At 40.9% G+C, this 19,147-nt stretch overlaps 1 protein-coding gene across 1 annotated transcript in view; it reads left to right on the top strand.

The window, feature by feature from the left end:
- Window positions 1–1,306: 1,306 nt before the first annotated feature.
- The window catches only part of LOC135707897 (uncharacterized), a 197,624-nt gene continuing 179,783 nt past the window's right edge, over window positions 1,307–19,147 (top strand). Inside the window, exon 1 of the mRNA XM_065229805.1 lies at window positions 1,307–2,370. Coding sequence (XP_065085877.1) covers window positions 2,157–2,370 — 214 coding nt within the window. The 5' untranslated portion in view covers window positions 1,307–2,156. The remainder of the gene's footprint in view (window positions 2,371–19,147) is intronic.

Below are 19,147 nucleotides of genomic sequence, written 5' to 3'. Positions count from 1 at the left end.
GCATTATAAGCCCCTAAAATACAGGACTTTTATTATCCTATGAACACAAAACAAAAAAAATTCGCACACCCGCCACTTCCCGCATCATAAATCAATCCGATTTATCCCTGCGATTCAAGGTGTCAGAACATTCAAACATTCAAGGTGTCAGAAATACCGGGTTGCCGGGATGGGTATTTTACAAACAATCGAAGCTTGCTCTATGACCGGCACAATCGACACACCTGTGGCACACTTGTGGCTCACTGATAAAAAAGATGACCCAAGATTGGTGGGCGGAGTGACCTACCCCTTGGGTTAGAACTAAATTGACTTCGGTTATGCATCATGATGTCATCTGTGACAACTGTTAAACTTGCCGTTTCCGTTCCACTTCCGCCCACATTGCGTAACTGTCAACCTTAGGGAAGGTCCATTAATTATGTCACGCAAATTTGGCCCATTTTCAACCCTCCCCCCCCCCTACCCCATTGTCAAATTTTTTATATGGACCTTAATTGTTCTTTGTAAGGCTCGTCACAGCTTCCAAAACCCCTCCTCCGCCCTAAAAGTGTGACATAATAAATGGACGATCCCTTACTGTATCAATAACTTTTTTCTCCCATGCTACAACGTTTTCGCCCAATACCAACTTTTTCTTGTCTCAATGAGACCTGTTAAATGAGATATCATTCATTGATGTACATTCTTGGGCCTGACTCCATGCATTTTTCTTAAGCTCCTTTGACTCAGTCTATGAGTAGGTTACTACCTTTGTTTTTGCGATTTTCAAATTTCATTCGATGTCATCGACCATGCATATGCAGCTCAGGATTCTGCTAAAGATTACGCGCTCGGATCCCGTTATCGTTAGAATGTACCACCAAAAATTACATCGAAGCGATGTTTTCAAACGACAAGTTCATTCCAAATAGGTTCCAAGTGGTAGCCTTATGCCGTCCGTGTTTTTCAAAACAGAATTCATCTCTCGCTGTGGCAGCATCGTCTACGATCAGCTGATTGGGAAACATGCGCAATCATTCACCATCAGCTGTTTATGATTCACTATTTCGGTGAACAGCATCCTCATCAACGGCAATGTGTGTATCAACACTCGTGAATGGGGCCAACTGCTAGGTACAACAAGGGTTCAATTCAATAGGATGAACTCCGGAGAGTGAGCATATTGCTACACATGTCACTCCAACGACCTTCAGGCCGATGATCCAGGATTGGTGCTCGCTGGGTGTCGGTTACTCGGTTTACGAAACGGAACGATAAAACTGCCTCGTCTCCGGTGGCGAAACTCAGTCTAGTTTGATCTTCGGTTCGCGACGGTACTCACTCTCGCCCCAGTAGTGAAACCACGGCAAGGATATCAGTCGGATGTGAACTATTGGCTCTTTCCGTTTGTGTTGGTGGATTTTTGTGTGTGTTGGTGGAAAATTCTGAGTAAGCATGGAAGATGGATACTAGCATCAGCAAAGAAAAACGTATAATGGAAAACGCTTAATTTTCCTCCTTTTCACCGTTTCCGCAGCTTTTCTTATGGGTTGTGAAGTTTTATTCGAGGGAAGTGTTCTTTGAGATTGAATTCCACGGGGAAGTGATGTTTTGCTGAATTTAATCAAAGTGCTTCTTCTTCTGGGTTGCCTGGAATTTCATGAAAAATCTCAAGTTCAACCTAATCGATGAGTGCTGGCTAATGATCAAAAAAGAAGGGCCAAAATAAATAATAGAGCACACAGGATGAGAGAAAATAATTCTTCGAAATTTTGAGTTGTTATGATTTTATGTTTGCAAAAGCCTTTTCTCTCTGTTCCCCCTCGTGCTTTTGCTCAAAAAAGAGAAGTGTGTGCTTGTTTGGTTGCTCTGTGGAGTGTCCTTTCGCACTAGTGTTTTCGTATGCTTTCCACTGCCAGCTGAATGTCATCACGCCTCGTAGCCTCGAGTGTGTCAGTGAAGTGTTGTGTTTATACCGATAACCTCTGCTACCCCTTTGGAGCCCTCGAGAAGGGTGAAGAGAAAGAATAACTCGCTGTTCCACATAACCGGAAAATACCCTGTCCGGAAGCGATTTGGTGTGTGCTATAGTGTAAATTTGGAGCAAAATATCCAACGTGCCCAGTTCTGTCCATTTTAGCGCTATCAAAGGCTTTGGCCAGTGTCGAGAAACGATGATGCAGAAAGTGCAGCTGCGAGTGAATAATTTACGCAAATTAAGGAAAATATGGATACAAGTTTTCCTGCTCGTGTTGGTCCTAAATGCGCATGTGCTCGTTGTGACATCTCAGCAGCAATCTCAACAACAGCAGCAGCAGCTGCAACAACAACAAAAGGAATTACAACAGCAGCAATCACCGACCAATTTACCGTCGCCACAGAAACGAGGTATGTGAAAAGTGTACGTTAGCGTATGCTAAAAGGTGTTATCAAAAATCTCCTCTCGGATTGACCTGCATGCATGTGGAGACGACTATGAAGTGTAGAGATGTGAACGGGGACAACGCACAGGAAATTGATTGTTATGCGGACACGATTATCAAATAAAACCATCTCTGGTGTTCTGATTGTGATTGAATGTCATTTTATGGGACTACTGGCTGTAATTTGTGTGTTGTGATGAAGATACTAGCAGTGCAGCGATGGTGGCATGGAATGAGATCAGTTTGACCAATATTTTTTTCGAATTATACCAGCTGATGCGCTTGGTTTTTATTGAATCGATAAATCATGCATATGTAAGACGCTTATTTGTGACTGTTTGTGCTTTTGCTGCATAAAGTGACATTTTTTCATCATTTTAATGTATGTATGCAAAATCCGGGGCCTCAGATAACCTAGTCAGTAAAGGTCCGTTATTACCATGCCGGAGGCGGCGGGTTCGATTCTCGCTCCGGTCGAGAACATTTTCCGTTTAGAAAATTTTCATGACATCCGTGGACTCTCATTGTTTTTGCCACACAATATACAAATTCATGTATTCGTTGGTATGGAGTAGGTCTCATTTAATAACTGTGGAAGTTCTTCAGAACACTGTGTTGCGAGTAGGCAAAAGTTTTAGAACGTCAAAGCCAGGAAGAAGTCACAGTCATGCCTTACCACGCGTCTCCATTGTTTTTAAACATTTTACTGTAGACGCAAGAACTGTGAATTGAGCGGATCGGACGTTACCGACGACGGAATTCTTGTCACGTTAGTTGCTGTGGCAGTGTGCCTTACAGTTATTTTGAAACTGTTAGCGTCCTTTGGTTTCAATAAATCGTTTGCGGATGTTCACTTCCCCTTTGCTCTCTGCCTCCACAGCCATGGATCATTGGGGTGTGGCGTGCAAATTAACTACTTCTTGCTTCTCATCAACACTGCTCTTTTTGTCTCTATTGAGGTCCCCAACAACTATGCCAAATTTGAGCGATATTGGCTACTATCTGAAAATTGCGGGAGAAATTTAAAGTTTGTATGGAAAACGGAACGAAACTATTAATTTGCTTGTCAAAAACTCACAAATTCCTAATTTTCTACCAATCCTGGGACTTAGATTGGGAGAACTATGCAGAACAGCTTTGTCGAAGACCGCAAATTTATTCAACTTCTTTGCAAAAAGTTACTAACCTTTTATATTTGGTCATGTGCTCATCGCATACATACAGGTGAATGTATAATAGACTGATGCAAAATTTGACTTTTTCGCTCCACAGTGCTTAAATTGTTTCAAATCGGGTCCTGATTAGTCTCCCAAAGTTACAACTCATTTGGTTAGAAACAGGCTTCACACAAGCCATTTGAAGTTTACATGTAAATTACTAGGGGAAATCTCAACTTTTTGTTCATTGCCTTCTAGTTTTTTTTTTTTTCCATATTGAGCTGCGAAACAGTTCTATAGCCATTCTTATAGAAATTTTTTTCAGCTACAACTTTGTTCAAGATCGTTGCTATGTAAAACGAGACAGGAAAAAGTTATTAATTATTTAAGAGATTGGTAAACTTATGACATGATCAAGCAACTGCCCTGTAGGCAACACTGTATTTTGCAGTGTGACATAGTAGCCATAATTTTTGTGGCCTATTTAACGCCCCAGAAACACCAATGTTGCCTGCTGAGCAGTTGATTGAGCATGATCATAAGACATCAGTGCATTGAACCATTAATAACTTTCGATCCTTGCATTTAATCAAAAAGTGGTCTTCAGCAAAGTTGTAGCTATACAAGTAAAGTTAAAAGCTTTTGAAACAGACCGACATGGTGAATCATTAGATAGAAATGAACAAAAATCTTGGTTTTACCATAGTAATTCCCATACAAACTTCAAATGGTATGTGCCATCTCAGTTTCTCACCAAATGGGTTCAAATTTTGGGAGGTTAGTCAGGATCCGATTTGGAATCGTTTAAGTATTGTGGAGCGAAAATTTCAAATTTTGCATCACTCTAATGCATAAGCTTATATAAGGTATATGCGGAGCAGATATATATATAGAAAATGGTTAATAATTTTTGCTGGTCTCGGAAGCTATGGAAACGTAATATTAAACGATGTATTGCTCTTTAAGGGGTCAAGTCAACCTTCGAGGCAAAAAAAGCGAAATTTTGTGTTGTGAGACCCAGTAACATCTACCCTTTTTAAATGATTTTCAAAGACGAATGTAAGAACAATAAATATGGGAAAACTGATTTGAAATATGTCGCTTACCTTCCGAGAAAAACTCAAAAGGTAAGCGACATATTTCAAATCAGTTTTCCCATATTTATTGTTCTTACATTCGTCTTTGAAAATCATTTAAAAAGGGTAGATGTTACTGGGTCTCAGTAATAAACATGCCGAGATTCAGCTAATAAACAAGAGAATTGCTGATCACGCCTTCCTTTAGAAGGGAAGTAAAGCCTTTTGGTCCCCGGTCCATGATTTGATGGGTCGATAGGTAGGGTGCAGGTGTGACAGCTGTCCCCTGGCGTCGGTCGGTACTCAATACGGAAAACAAATCAAGGAAAAAATAGAGTATAGCTGAGATCTCAGTAAAAATAAATACACTGAAACCAAAACTTACTCAGATAGTGAGTCACTTTTACTCATTCGTATGGAGAAATTTTTAAATGCGTGGGTCACTCAGCGCATAAATAATCTACGCTTTTAGAAATTTATCCATACGAATGAGTAAAAGAACCTCCTTTTTTAGTAAGATTCGTTTTCAGTGTACCTAGGTAGTAACCGGTGTCAAGCTCGGCAATATAATCCTAGTGTGAAGAGCGTTTTAATTGTGTAAGCTTTTTTTTTTAATTTGTCGAAGACCAAAAACCTAATGGAGATATTAATTTAAAGCAAACATTAGTTAGGAAAATTGCATTCTTGTGCCGCTCAACTGAACTGTCCTCCATTTTTGCTGATGTCCTACCATTTGGTGCTAATTTCGATGTTGGAACGAGCCATAAAAATCGACCTTCAATAGCATCTAACGGTGTGTCGAGTTTTCTCCGTCACAGGCAAACTGTCACAAAACGCTCTCTTTTATAACCTCGCGCAATTAGCTCATCTCTTTATTCTCTCGATAGTCATAGCGAGAAAGCACGTGATTGGTTGAGTACAGCTAAACATGTTGATAATTTTAAATAGTTAACCTTTGATTAACAATTCTCATCCTTATACCAAACAAATCTCACCCCAGTATAGTGCACAAATGCGTAGTCCGACGTCAAAATTCCTTGCAATCGGTTCCGCTTGCGCACGCTTAGGTTAACTTGTTTTGGTGCTCGTTTTGCTTCAAACTCCCGAATATGAAAGTTATTATTAAAACGCGTTTAATAACCAATTTATTCAGTAAATTATAGCAGAAGGTTCCTATTATGTTTTTAATAGTCAAAACATGACCATTGGGAAAATAATGGGAAATGTATAAAGAAATATGGACTCAAATAATACTTAGGTATACGTCAAATAAGTGCAAAAATGGATTATTAGCTTCATCTTGAAAATATTTGTTTATTTGTTCATTTGTTATGTTTGCATCAACAGACTAGAAATAGTTCCAATGATGTAATGTAAAAAAGTACAGATTATACAGACTACAAATACAACAGTTACATACGAAAATAACAAGGAGAGAATTGTCAATCAAATCAAATTTTAAACTTAGCTGTTGGGCGTCAAGCGTCTTCGGTCAGCAAAAAGGCAGAGAATCTTCGGCGAAGCATGGGGTTTTTGATCTAATCCGTCCTAATAAGCACAACCCGCGCTTTACCTCTCTTTTCTTAACGAGTTTAAACTAAAAATGGAATATTTCTGTCAAAGATGATTCATTTATTCACCTTTCCATACGTACCGTAAGATTTGAAAAAAAATAGCTGCTTCTTGATTCTTAATTCGTTCTACGAGTTTCAATTCCGTCCTAACGCATTGAAATGCCATTAGATTTTCTTCGTCCTACGGATAAACGTAGAAAAAGGGGATTCGCTCGGAGCGCTTCTTCTGTTTTGAGAACAATGAGCGTAAATGCGCACGGTGAAATCATTGATATTATTGATCTTTTCTGATCGATAGAACGGAAATGGGTGATTACGACGAAGTAGCGCTCTACCCTATTCCGTATCAAGTGGAAATCGAACATCGACGCTACTCGGTTAAACACTCGCTGCAAGCCGTAAATAGCGCTCCCTAAGCTATAATTAGTTCGAAAAAGTGGAAGTCTCAGCATAAGACTATTGCGTAGTGAACATTAATGTTCTCTTGTTGCAGAATTGCCTCGCAGTCGATTACGTAAGGGTGGATACGTAAGGGCTCGACATTGATCAATTAGCAGCGATTCTCGTAGCTTGGTAGACGAAGCGGGTATCTCAATTCGCTCGGCCCCATTATTGTAGTTGAGGCTCCAGACTGCAGAGCAGTATTCCAACGAAGACTGTACGAGAGAGCAATAGAGCGATTTCAAGCAGTAAATGTCTGTGAAGTTCATAGTAATCTTGAAGACAAAGCCAAGAGTTCTGGACGCTTTGCCGACGACATATGATATATGTTGTGAGTATGTCAGCTTTGAGTTCAGAAAAATGCCTAAGTCCTTCACGCAATGCAGCCATTCAATGGTCGTGAATAGTAGTTTGTAGTTGAAAATAATCGGTTGTTTCTTTCGTGAGAAAGTAATGATTGTACACTTAGCTGGGTTGAGCACCTGTCGGTTTAGACTACACCAGTCAGCAAAGATGTCAATCTGATTTTGGAAAGAACGGCAGTCGGCGAGTAAGCGGATGCGCAGAAAAACTTTCAGATCGTCTGCAACCGATACCTTGGCCGTGGCCTTGTGATAAAATGGTGAACATCGTCAAAGTAAAGGAGAAATACCAATGGTCCCAGATGGCTACCCTGAGGTATACCGGACTTTACACAGAAGCTTGCTGAGCGACAAGTACCCAAAGTTACTGTCAGTTGGCGCTCCGTGAGCTATGAACGAAACCATCTCAAAAGATTTCCACCGATCCCTAGCCTATCAAGCTTTGCAATTTCGTGGTTCAGCTTATCAAAGGCTGCCGTAAGATCTGTGTAAATAACGTGAATAACGTAAATAACGTAAATAACTGTCTGTGATGTTAGACGTTAGGCATAGCAGGTTCGTAGTTGTGGAACGCCCAGTTGTGAATCCGTGTTGATCTATGCTTAGATATTGCTTGCAATACGTATTTAGTTACTCTATGACAACCAATTCAAATAGTTTTGATACAGCGCTCAGCGACGTGATTCCCCGGTAGTTGTTTACGTCGCGTTTGCTTCGCTTTTTATGAACAGGAAATATATCCGCATTCTTTCAGCAAGACTGAAGGATGCCGCTGGAAAGAGAGAGCTGAAAGATCAAAAGACAAGTGATGTTCTCTTTAAGAATAATCGACGGAACACCATCGCGACCAGCCTTAGTTGAAGTCTTAAGTTTAGATGCTGCTCTAGAAATCTTATCTGCAGTGGCGTCGACAACTCTAAGCGTTTGATTGACCAAAGTAACATTACTGGCCGAGGAAGTAATGAGATTAGTGGAGAGTTGCTCGTCTTCAAACATACTAGAAAATTTGGCTGAGAACAGGTTTCAATTGTGTTGTTGATTGCCAGCAGTTTCACTATTAAAAATCATGGACGGAGCTGGTAATACTCTCATACACTGAGTCAAGGGCTTTTTTTTTTTTTTTCCTTTGGTTTGTTTTTTTCCGTCGATCTTGTTTTCCGTACTGAGCACCAATGCTACCGACGTGCCAGGAAGGCAGCTCCCACACCTGGACCCTACCTATCAACCCATCAACTCATGAACCGGGGACCAACGGCTTTACTTCCCATCCGAAGGAAGGCGTGATCAGAGATGTTATGCCTCAGAACATCCCGGCGGCGCCGACTGGGATTGAACCCAGGCCTGTTGGGGTGAGAGGTAATCACGCTTACCACTACACCACCGGCGCCGTTGAGTCTAGGACTTGTACCACGTACGAATTTGTACGACTTGCTTAATGCAAATACGATGCGAATATAATATTCGAAGAAAAAGCAGGCTCAAGCTGTGAGCTCATTTTTCACTGGTATTCTATATCAGAATAAATCGCTTGATTCGAGATCTTACAGTTATTTCATGGAATTCTGAGGCAACATAGCCTCAAAACAAGTGTTACCATAGCATGCACTTACTTACTTAACCATCCTGCGCACCTCCAGGGGTGCAAAGGGCCTTTGTGAAAGATTTCCATCCTGGGCGATTACTAGAAAATTTCGGTCAACGTTCTTAATTTCACTGTTTAGGCTCCGCCACCACGAGCCTCTGGGTCTGCCTCTGCTGCGATGTCCTGCTGGATTCCAGTCCAGTGTTTACTTTCAGATTTCGTTTCCGCTCCGTCGTAGTGTGTGGCCAACCCACCTCCACTTCCGTTCATGAATTTCTGTCTCTATCGGCTTCTGATGGCACAAACGATGAAGCTCGGAATTTGAGATCCAATTGTGGGGCCACCAGGCACGAATTATGTACCGCAGGCATCGGTTGATAAACACCTGCAGCTTCTGAGTGTTCTCCGCTGATACACACACTATGTTTCACTGGCGTATAACAGCACAGACTTCACGTTTGAGTTAAAAATTCTGATATTGGTGCGTCGACTGATCTGATTAGCTCTCCATACATTTCGCAACCTGGCAAAAGCAGCCCTCGCCTTCTTAATCCGTGCACCTATGTCGCTCTTGGTGCCGCCGTCCGACGCTATCTGGTTGCCAAGATATTGGAAGCTTTCGAATTTCTCCACTGCCTGCCCAACTACCGTGAAATTGGAACGGTTTTCCGTGTTGACATCCAACGATTTGGTATTGTTAACGTTGATGGTTAGACCTACTTCAGAGGAGCGTTCCACAAGGTCGTCGAGCTTAATCTGCATGTCAGAGCGCCGTTGTGCTAATAACGCAACATCCTCAGCCAAATCGAAGTCGTCGAGATGCTCCATAGTAATAGGCTGCCACAGCAACCCACGGTTTGGTACAAGGTCAACGGCTCCAACCATGATCTCGTCGATTATGATGAGGAACTGTAGCGGTGATAATATACATCCTTGCCTCACACCCGCGATTACCCGAATCGGGTCAGACAAAGATCCGTTCTGCATGAGAAAGCCTCGTACTGCGCTTCGATGAGATTGACGATCTTATCAGGGACTCCCTTGAGTCTCAGATTGCCCTACAAGTTTTCGTGGTTTAGTCGGTCGAAAGCTTTTTCGTAGTCAATGAATACCAAGTACAGAGACTCTTCCTGCACGGAATCCTGCCTGCTGTCATCGGAGAGTCACGTCGATCTTCTCCTGTATCCGATTGAGGATAACTTTACACCTAGGGGCACGCAATAACCTTTAACTCCAACGAAGGCAACGGCTGTACTTAAATTAATTCCACTAACTACTGCTTCAATTACGTTAATTACACAATGTAGAACATTAACTACTATTTAACTTTATTAATAACAGTTGAAATTTAGTAATTAAAGTACATTAATTACATTTTCAATACTTTTAATTACATTAATTACGGATACATAATTTTAATTACCGTCAGTACTACTTCAGAACACATAAATTACTTTAAGTTCTTTTGATTGCATTTTAACTTCAACGCACCGGTTCTTTGTATTGCTCTCGCTTTACACAGAACTTTGAGAACAATACACAGTAACATGATGCCTCGCCAGTTGTCGCATACAGTTGGATCCCTCTTCTTGGGAACTTTTACCAAGACGCCCTGCATCCAGTCGGCCGGAAAAGTCGCGGTGTCCCAGATATTGACGAAAAGTTGATGCAACAGTTGTGAGAATAGCATGAGGTCAGCTTTGAGCATCTCTGATATGCGATCGACCCCCGGGGCTATGTTGGACTTCATACTTCGGATGGATGCTTGTATCTGCTGCAATGATGGAGCTTCAGTGTTGACGCGAGTAACACGCCTCACCCTTGGCGGATCATGGCGAGATGTTGATGGTTGGTTGACCGTTAAAACTTCTAGAAATTGTTCAAAGTGCTCAAACCAACAGTGGAGAAAAATCGACCCAAAATCGCACATAATTAGACGGCGCACGGTAGGAGTTCTGCGAAATAGCCTATCTTATGTGAAAAAAAATCGGAGAATCGATTGGTGATGGTCCCGTTTAGGGTTGACTTCGGGAAGTGGTCCGTTTTGCCCGATTTACCCCTAATATTGGAAGAAAAATATAATTATCATCCAGAAATTGAGCTTGGTGCGCTTAGATTGAACCAATGTAAACTTTATCCTTGTAAAAAGAGCTGGGGAGTTGAATGGAGCTACTTTTACTTTGATCAGACGTCAGGAAGTGATCCATTTTACCCGATTTTTTAGAAGATTTCCTCAATAATAAAACACAGATTTAGGTCCTTTCGGACCTTTGAAAAAAATAATGTATTAAATCGAACATCGAGTACCGTAGTTCGTTTTACTCCGCATCATCGTCATCAGCATCGCTTCCATCAGAATCCATTAAATTGCCGTCGGCAAAATCATCGGTTGCTTTAGTGTTGGTATAATAAAATGCCAGCTGCTTAGAGAAATCCTCCTCGGCAGTTCGATTTCTAGTTAAGCCTTTGGAATGTGCTTCCAGATGTGACATCTTTGGATCCGACCATGCCAAAGACAGCCGCATCATATCCAGAATGTTGTCTTCCGGTGAAGTTTTTCGAGCAAGAAATGGTCGCGCATGCTTATATCTCTTATGGCACCTCTCTCCAGACTGTTCATCTATAAAGCTCAAAGGGTATGGCTATTGAAAAGAAAAAATCTTGTTAAGTGTTATGAAATCATTCCAAACAAATTGCGCAGGTTTTAGATACAGTGTATCTCAAAATTGAGCGTACAGCTGTACTTAAATTTTAGAAAAACGGCTCTAAACGCACAAGTTGAAAAGATACGTCTTTAAATTTTTGGCTGCTGACTCATCATACATTTATCAATTATTAGTACAGTATTGGACATATTTGGTTGAGTTTATAAAAAGTTAGAGCCATTTAAGGAAAACGCTCTTTCTTGAATAACCTTATTTTCTTGAAATAAAGTGAACATAACTTCTTGAAATTTTGCTCATTTTTAGTAGTGATAAGGATCATTCATATGCCACTAATTTGACTAAAATTCATCCACTAGGTAAAAAGTTGAAAATCGAGCGTTTTACTAAAATAAATCTAACTTCATACAGGCTCTTCCAATAAAGTCCAAAACTATAGCGATAAATCAAAAAACATATGTTCAACCACCAGCAAAGATTGAAAAAAAAAAACATCTAATCACCATGTTTCAAAAAATAGTCCATTAGGGTGTACGCTCAATTTTGAGATACACTGTATATCTTTTAAGAATGAAAGTTTACCAGTTTGTTGATGAGATCCGGTAGATGTTTGCACTTATGTACGGATGGTGGTAGTCGTTTCACGAAATCAAATTCAGTCATGATTAGTTCCTCCATTTTGTTGTAAAGCTCCTTTACTTTTCAGCATTGAGATGCTTTGAAGAAACCTCTAAGCTGCTAATTACTCGCACATGATTGGCCAGTTCTTCCGAGATACCAAGAATTTTGGAGAACTTTACTGGATCTGCTAGAAGACGTCGCGCCATGTTGCCGTTGTTACTGCTACCGCTGCCACCAATTTTTGGTCGATTCACGCTCAACTTAAATGCATTCTCAAGTTGGTCTGCAATTTCCCGAGCTTTTTGCTTAACAATTGGATGAGCCTGACAGAGACTACTAAAGGGTGATACGGTCAAAATTTGGTCAATATCAACTTGACGTATTTCTTTCAATTTTGCATTTAAAAAACCTGAACACCCCTCATTTTGAAGGTGTGTGTGTGTAGAATGTTGCTCCTATTTTGATTTTGGAATTCACTCTTCAGTTGTCAAAATGCCGTCCAAGCAAGAAGAGCAGCGTATCAAAATTTTTCTCGCGCATCGCGAAAATCCGAGCTACTCGCACGCAAAGTTGGCAAAATCGCTAAAAGTGAATTACAAATGTAATTAAAGTGTTTGGGGAACGTTTGTCGACAGCCAGGAAGTCTGGATCGGGGGGAAATCGAAAACCGGAAGCCGCTGAGACGACAAAGAGAGTTGCCGGTAGTTTCAAGCGAAACCCTAACCTCTCTCTCCGAGATGCCGCAAATAAGCTGGGTGTATCGTCTACAACCGTGCATCGAGCCAAAAAACGAGCCGGACTATCGACTTACAAGAAGGTAGTGACTCCAAATCGCGATGATAAACAAAATACGACGGCCAAAGCGCCATCCCGGAGGTTGTACACGACGATGCTGACGAAGTTTGACTGCGTGGTAATGGACGACGAAACCTACGTCCAAGCCGACTACAAGCAGCTTCCGGGACAGGAGTTTTATACGGCAAAAGGAAGGGGAAAGGTAGCAGATGTTTTCAAGCACATGAAACTGTCAAAGTTCGCAAAGAAATATCTGGTTTGGCAAGCCATCTGTACCTGTGGCTTGAAAAGCAGCATTTTCATAGCTTCCGGGACTGTCAACCAAGAAATTTACGTGAAAGAGTGTTTGAATAAACGTCTGCTGCCTTTCCTGAAGAAACACGGTTGTTCCGTACTGTTTTGGCCGGATTTGGCATCTTGCCATTACGGTAAAAAGGCCATGGAGTGGTACGCCGCCAACAACGTGCAGGTGGTTCCCAAGGACAAGAACCCTCCCAACACGCCAGAGCTCCGCCCAATTGAGAAATACTGGGCTATTGTCAAGCGGAACCTAAAGAAGACCAAAAAAACTGCTAAGGGCGAGCAGCAGTTCAAGGCAAACTGGCTTTCTGCGGCGAAGAAGGTGGACAAGGTGGCTGTACAAAATCTGATGGCAGGGGTCAAGCGTAAGGCCCGGCAATTCGGATTTGGAAAAGCGGAAGCCTAACTGAATATTTTTCCTGAATTTTATACTAATTGAACTTGAAAAAGAAATTTAATTTGATTTTTTAAATAAACGATTTCACCGATTTACACGCGTTTTCCCTTGACCAAATTTTGACCGTATCACCCTTTATTGGTTTGCTTTTGGGCTGAAACCCGAATCATCCACTCAACTGTATTAAGTCTCGCATGGAACAGAGATGGTCCAATACGAGAATCAGCAAATACACAAAGAGGACAAGCATGAGTATTCCGGTTTATTACTATGGCATTAGCTGCCTTACCGTCCACCATCGCAAAAATAGCTGATACGGTTATACGTAAGGTAACGCCCTGTTTACTGACCACATCGATGGGATTACTATTTATCTCATCCACTTCAGCGTAGAAACGTTCAAAGATGTCACGAGTTACGTCGTCAGTTTCCTTCTGCCATCTCATCGACTTCGCCCTACAGAACGTGTCAGATGAGGGTTTGGATTAATCCAAAAACTTTCCCCAGTTTCAACAACCAGCATCAAGGACATCGAATGTTCGGTAAGCAGAGAATCGTCCTTTCGTAAAATGTTCTGTTGATTGTAATGGCTAAAGCCCGTAGCAGAATCAACTCCAGCAGACATGTAGAGAGTACAATTAACAATGTCATTTGGAGTACTTTCCATATGGGCGGCCAACTTATGCTCTACTTCAGCTATTTCTGTAATGCGAGTAACATCACAAAACGCCATATCCCGTAAAGTTACCGTGCAAATAAGGTATCCATTTTGCCAGGTCGGGATTGATATACGAGGAATGATGTTGTTCCGATGCTCCACAATATCCTTCCAAGGTAAGAGCACCTTGATCCCAAAGACGCCTTTTGTGAAGTGCTCAATGCCTTCGTATTTACTTTTGCTCAATCCGAGTCTCGTTTTAAGCATCAAAGACGCTTCAGTGGATGGTTTTTCTATATTGTGGGCGGTATTGATCGATTTCAAGCACTCAGCTGCACATTGCTCACCACCTTCTCGTAGGTTGAGCAGCAACTTGGCCATAGAGTAACATGCGTTTTGGCGAGCAGCTTTTTCCGCTGATCGTTGTAATTTGTCCAAAGGTTCCTTCCTGGCCAAAATCCGACTTTGTTCATTTTTCGTTCTCTCGGAGAGGTTATTGAATAGACGACGTTTAGCACCACGGGATGTTTGCGGTGAGGAAGGTGGTGCCGGCGTTGCGTTCATAGATTGGTGTGAAGTGTGTGCGATGTTGTGTAGGTGTGAAGGCGATGCACGGCTTGACTATTATATTAATTTGCAGATACAAAATGTTAGAAATTAGATATTAATAAACATAGTATTAGCCTTATTCGCCTGTTTTTTTTTTCTTTTTCTCACCCCCTGCATTTTTCATGTGTATTGAGGTCTTCAACAACTGTGCCAAATTTGAACGAATTTGGTTGCGTAGGATATTGATCATATCTTGGATTTAGATTAAGTAAACTATGCAGAACAACTTCGTTGAAGACCGCAAACCAATTGGACTTCTTTGCCAAAAGTTGTTCATCATTACTGGAATGCCTGTATCAAAATTAAATCAATTGATTGTCTGTCAACTGCATGGAAAACGTCGTTCCAATCGAGAAGAAGACCTGTCAAATGAGATGTCGTCACTCATAATACAGGGCTCTAACCATTATTTGTCTTATTTGTCTGTTTTTATCTAACCAATAACTTTAAACGTATATTACGTTGGTAGGTACACAGTAAAAAAATAATTTTGATATCACATCAAAGTGGATGCACTACAATCATGTCGAAAATTTCATGTAATTTTTATGACCACATAAATAAACAAATGCAGTAAAAGCAGCGTATTGTCAGTTCATGCATTGTATTAATGATAATTTTGTCCTTTTTAGCAAGTAATATTAAACCATATTTTCGACATGATTGTAGTGCATCCACTTTGACGTGATATAAAAATTATTTTTTTGCTGTGTATATGCGACGCATTTGGCCACATGTAAAAACGATCTCCACCAAATTTTTAGCTGAGAAAATGTCCTACAAGAACAGCTTTCCAACTTTCTATCAGATCATAGATGTATAGAAAAATGGTTTCCGGTCCGTTTGATATAGTGTCTTTGGTAGAAGGCAATGAATAAAAAGTTTGATTCTCTCACAAACTTAAAATGGTTTGTGCTCAGTCAGTTCCCAACAAACATTGAATGTTTGATAAGAGCTTATTCAGGAAAAAATAAGCTTCTTCAGCTAAAAAATTGCTGACATAGCTGTAAATCAACTCAAATTGTTTGTTGGGTTTTTAGCCAAACGAATTCAAATTTTAAGAAACTACTCAGGACCCGATATGGAACCGTTTAAGTACTGTGGAGCAAAGGTTTTAAATTATTCATCAGTCTACATATATACCTCTCCATAACTTTAATACCTCTGCATAACTATGCATACATAAAGGTAGACCAAATTAGGGGCTTACCCTCCAACTGATAGTCAAGGGTGTTACAAGAAATCTTTGTATGGCAGCAACTCTAAAAAATATGTATATATATAAATGGTAAAATGCTTGCAAAAGAAGAGCGAAAACCCTAAAATAAGAAGATGCACAATACTGGTTCCTAGGGATTAAATCTGTCCTTTTTTTTCTAAATAAATGTTTTAGTTGCATGGGAATTTGAATAAGAATAATAGTAATCGCCATTTAGAATTAACAAGTGCCTTGTGTAGTAGCACTGAACCCACAATTAAGTTCTGAATATGTACATTGCTACTCACCAAGTAAACTGTATCCAGCCATGTTTACTGAGTAGAAAAGAATTTGGTATATCCATGTACTTTCCTCCAACGTCGAAGAAATCCACGGACCCAATTATCAACGTCTCGTCGAACCAACTGTTCACTTTCACCGGAAGTTGCTACAATGAGCTAAATGAGCCGAGCTTTGCTACGATCTGAGTTTAAAAATATTTTCACAATTGATCAGTTCACGAAGATTTGCCGCACTCTTCTCTCACCCGTAAGTTTTGACAGTTTTGGGTGGTTTGTTTTGGCTCCCATTCGTTGCTATCTCTTTTACTCAGAAGCAAAATGATAGGGAGCAAAAAGTGAGGTTAGGGACCGTGCACTGATCTATATCACGATTTGTTAACATATTTGAAACAAAATTCAAATAAAAATACTTCAATTCAAACTGCCTTAAAACGCTTTGTTTTGTTTTCTTTTGTTGATGCTACTGGATGTCATGGTTTCGGAGCATAAAACCCTATAATTGTCAAATCCTTAAAGCGAATTTGTCTGGTTTGTTACATTAAAATTGATCGTTTGTTTTAAGCCCCCCGTCTTGCATTGCAGCGGTAAAGACACAGCTGCAATGCAAGACCATGCTGGGGGGCTGGGTTTGAATACCGGCCAGCATTTTTACATAACTATAGTGCTAGCAAGTGTAATATTGATTACACCAATCCATAAAACCACATGGTATATGAATTTGTTCAAGCTTGGGTAGTATAGGTTAAAATGTGGTTTTTCAGAGGTCACCATTATTAAGACAGGGCTCGAACCATTCGATTCCTTGAATAATTCTACAATAATTAAGTGCTTATAGGTTTACAAATTGTAGTGTCAATTTTATCTTACACTTGATTTATATAGGATTTTAAATTGGAGGGGAGATCGGGCAAAATTTACCATTTCCTGAAGTTTGATCACGAAGGGACCATCACCATTCGATTTTTCGGACATGTTTACAAAAGTCCAAAACAAGTCAGTGTAATATTTATGATGCTAATCTTTAAAACCACATGATATATGAGTTGTTTAAGTATGAGGGGAGTGTAGGGTGAAATGGGGTTTAGCAAAAGTTACCATAAGACGGGGCTCGCACCATTCGATTCCTTGTGTAAATCTACGATAATTAAGTGCTTATAGGTTTAAAAATTATAGTGTCAATTCAATTTACTTTTGATTTATATAGGTTTTACAATTGGAGGAGACATCGGGCAAAATAGACCATTTCCTGAACTCTGACCATGATGGGACCATTATCATTCGATTTTCCGGACATTTTTACATAAGTACAGTGCAAATGTGTGTAATATTAATGACGCCAATTTATAAAACCACATGATGTATGAATTTGTTCAAGTTTGAGGGGAATATAGGGTAAAATGGAGTTTTGCAGAAGTCACCATAATATGGGGCTCGTACCATTCGATTCTTTTGATAATTCTACGATGATTAAGTGCATATTGGTTCATTGATTATAATACCAATTAAAATTTCCCCTTGATTTATATAGGTTTTTTAATTTGAGGGGAGATCGGGCAAAATAGGCCATTTCCTGAATTTTGACCACGACAGGACCATCAGCATTTGATTCTCCGGACATTTTTACATAAGTACAGTTCAAGTGCGTGTCGTATTAATGAAGCCAATGTATAAAACCACATGATACATGAGTTTGTTTAGGTATGAGGGGAGTACAGGGTGAAATGGGATTTTACAGTGGTCACCACATGGCGAACTTCACACCATTCGATTCCTTGGATAATTGTACAATAGTAAAGTGCATAAAGTTCAATATTTTGTCCGTCAAATTCTGCTTTCCGTGTGTTTAATCTTGTTTTTATAGGTCGAGGGGAAATCGGGTAAAATGGATCACTTCCTGACGTCTGATCAAAGTAAAAGTAGCTCCATTCAACTCCCCAGCTCTTTTTACAAGGATAAAGTTTACATTGGTTCAATCTAAGCGCACCAAGCTCAATTTCTGGATGATAATTATATTTTTCTTCCAATATTAGGGGTAAATCGGGCAAAACGGACCACTTCCCGAAGTCAACCCTAAACGGGACCATCACCAATCGATTCTCCGATTTTTTTTTCACATAAGATAGGCTATTTCGCAGAACTCCTACCGTGCGCCGTCTAATTATGTGCGATTTTGGGTCGATTTTTCCCCACTGTGCATCGTTTCAACTGGTCAGTGGGGTCGGTGAGCAACTGTCGAGTCGCGTCTTTCACAGGCATCCTTGGGTTCATCCTTGCCCCGCTCAGGCGTCGTGAAACATCATAGAGGAGGCGGATATCACCAGTTACTGCGGCTTTCTCCCCTTCATCAGCCAGGGAGTCCACCCACGCTCGCTTGTCCCGTATACAGGAACGCTTAACTTCCCTCTCTAGAGCCGAATACTCGGGTCCTTGCTCGCTCTATCGCGGCTTTAGCTTCTCTCCGCTCCTCGATCTTCCTCCAGGTTTCATCGGTGATCCACTTCTTCCTCTGAGTGCGCAGCTCATCCAGGTTGTTCTCGCTTGTTTCAACAAAGGCATTCTTGATGCTCGTCTACTGTTCTTCTACGCTGCCAGCTTTCGGGATATTAGCTGCGCGAGCCTCGAGTTCATCGACGAACGATCTCTTCACTGCTGGGTCTTCCAGTCGGCGTGTGTTGAATCACCGCCCGAGTTTCTCCTCCTGCCTTTGAACCCGTGCAATGCGTAGGCGGATCTCACCGACCAGGAAATGATGGTCAGACGCGATGTCAGCGCTGCGTTTATTCCGAACATCAAGAAGGCTCCTTCTCCATTTTCGGCTGATGCAGATGTGGTCGATTTGGTTCTCTGTATATCCATCTCCGAGAACATGGTGTCCCATAATGCGCTCATAGTCCGAGTTCTTGGAGCCGATCTTCGCATTGAACTCGCCTGTGTAGATCTTTATATCACCTATTGGAGTCTTATCCACGACAGCATTCAGTTGACTGTAAAAGTTCCCTTTGTCCTG

Source organism: Ochlerotatus camptorhynchus, unplaced genomic scaffold, assembly GCF_037179485.1.
Source record: "Ochlerotatus camptorhynchus isolate MF236.1 unplaced genomic scaffold, CSIRO-AGI_Acam_v1.1 ptg000025l, whole genome shotgun sequence".
Taxonomy (NCBI): Eukaryota; Metazoa; Arthropoda; class Insecta; order Diptera; family Culicidae; genus Ochlerotatus; species Ochlerotatus camptorhynchus.
The sequence above is the reverse complement of the archived record's forward strand: the minus strand, read 5'-3'. Positions and strand labels throughout refer to the sequence as shown.